At 37.7% G+C, this 1,514-nt stretch overlaps 1 protein-coding gene across 1 annotated transcript; it reads right to left on the bottom strand.

Moving 5' to 3' along the window:
• Positions 1-491: 491 nt before the first annotated feature.
• On the bottom strand, positions 492-808 carry LOC108079997 (uncharacterized). Its single transcript, XM_017174563.1, has 2 exons — positions 616-808; positions 492-580 (listed from the first exon to the last, which is right to left on the bottom strand). Exons 1-2 carry the CDS (start codon positions 806-808, stop codon positions 492-494), a joined length of 282 nt encoding a protein of 93 aa, XP_017030052.1.
• Positions 809-1,514: the final 706 nt, after the last annotated feature.

Raw genomic sequence — 1,514 nt, 5'->3', positions numbered from 1 at the left:
ATTTACATTTTATGCATTATTCTAGTTGAAATTAAGTTACGGAAATTTTATTTAATAACTATCCTTGCTTATCCTTAATTTTTATTACAAATAAAATATAGTTTAAACTTAAGTTTAGACCCTTATTTTTTTATTTATCATATTTATTGTATCTGCATTTTTCGTTTGGCCTGGACATTTATCCTGGCCCTAAGCTCTTTCTCAGGAATGCAACCATTTGTGGCACCTGGTCATTAGGGAGCCTGCGGATGTGTGTGTTGAGTGTGTGTGTGTGTGTGTGTGTCTCTGACTGACACAACTGAAATTTAAAGTGCAACATCAATCACTGGTGCAAAACGGGGACAAGACTTCTTCTACTTCTTTGCCATTTCTTCTGGCTTCTGGGCAACTAGCAAACGGAACATTTATGCCTTGGCTAGGCTCAAATATCCTGGCTTCCTGTTGCTCCTCACTCTTTCCAGAAGGAACTCGAATCGTAATGACGCAACAATTTAAAGTTTGTCGTTGATGCTGCAAAACTCGGTGCTAATGGCGTCAGCGTCAACGTCTTTCAACTCATCTTTATCCCCCACTCTCTCCGCTGCTCTCTCCAGGAAAAATCTCCAACCTCATCGCCATCTCCATCTCCATCTCCATCTGCAGCTTTAGCTGCAGCTTTAGCTTCATCCTGATCCTGTCCTGCCATCTTGTTTTTGTTGTTGTTGATGACGGCGATTATTTGCGCCATGAACACATGGAAGCAGCTGCAAAAGGTGGCGTCCTGCATCCTGTTGCCCGACCATCCCGTTACCCGTTCCCCGTAACCCATTACCCCACCATGAACTCAGCCAAATGCAACCCAGTTCCAGGCTTCGGCCAGGTTGTCCACGCGGAAATGCACTGGGAGAAAATTCTAGGGATTTATTTTTGGGGTTTATGAAGAAAAAAGTAGGGAAAAATGAATAAGTAAATTGAAATATAGGATTTTATGTATCGGCTTCAAATTTGTGGAATTATGTGTATTAAAATACACTGTAATTATGTTGGCTTAAATATAAAAATGACGAAAAATATGGGTGACAAAAAATAATCCTTTAAAATAAATAAATCCTATAAATCTCAAACAGATTACTAAGTTAAAGTTACTACGAAGGCGGAAAATATTAATATATACGTAATGTATCAATAATTAAGGCCAAAATCGATACATTAACGGTACAAACGATATATATTATCGAGTAAAATATCGAAAAAGAGATAAGTATATTAAGGGGGTCTTCTCATTCAAAAGCTGTTTTTTGGACCCTTTTTAAAAAAATTCTTATTTGAAAACGCAAAGAATAATTGAAAACTTTTTTTATTTATTGTATTCAAAAATGTTCAAAGTAACTAAAAAAGTTGTTCTTGCCTCGATACGAGGGTTGTTCAAAGAGTAATGAGACTTCAAACTTGGTGGTCGAAAAAAAAGGTGTCGTCCTGGCGGCCACGATTCAGGGTTTCCAGAGCGTCCGAAATGAAAAATAAAAACGGGGTTA

This window comes from Drosophila kikkawai, chromosome X (genome assembly GCF_030179895.1).
Source record: "Drosophila kikkawai strain 14028-0561.14 chromosome X, DkikHiC1v2, whole genome shotgun sequence".
Taxonomy (NCBI): Eukaryota; Metazoa; Arthropoda; class Insecta; order Diptera; family Drosophilidae; genus Drosophila; species Drosophila kikkawai.
This window is presented reverse-complemented; position numbering and strand designations above follow the sequence as displayed.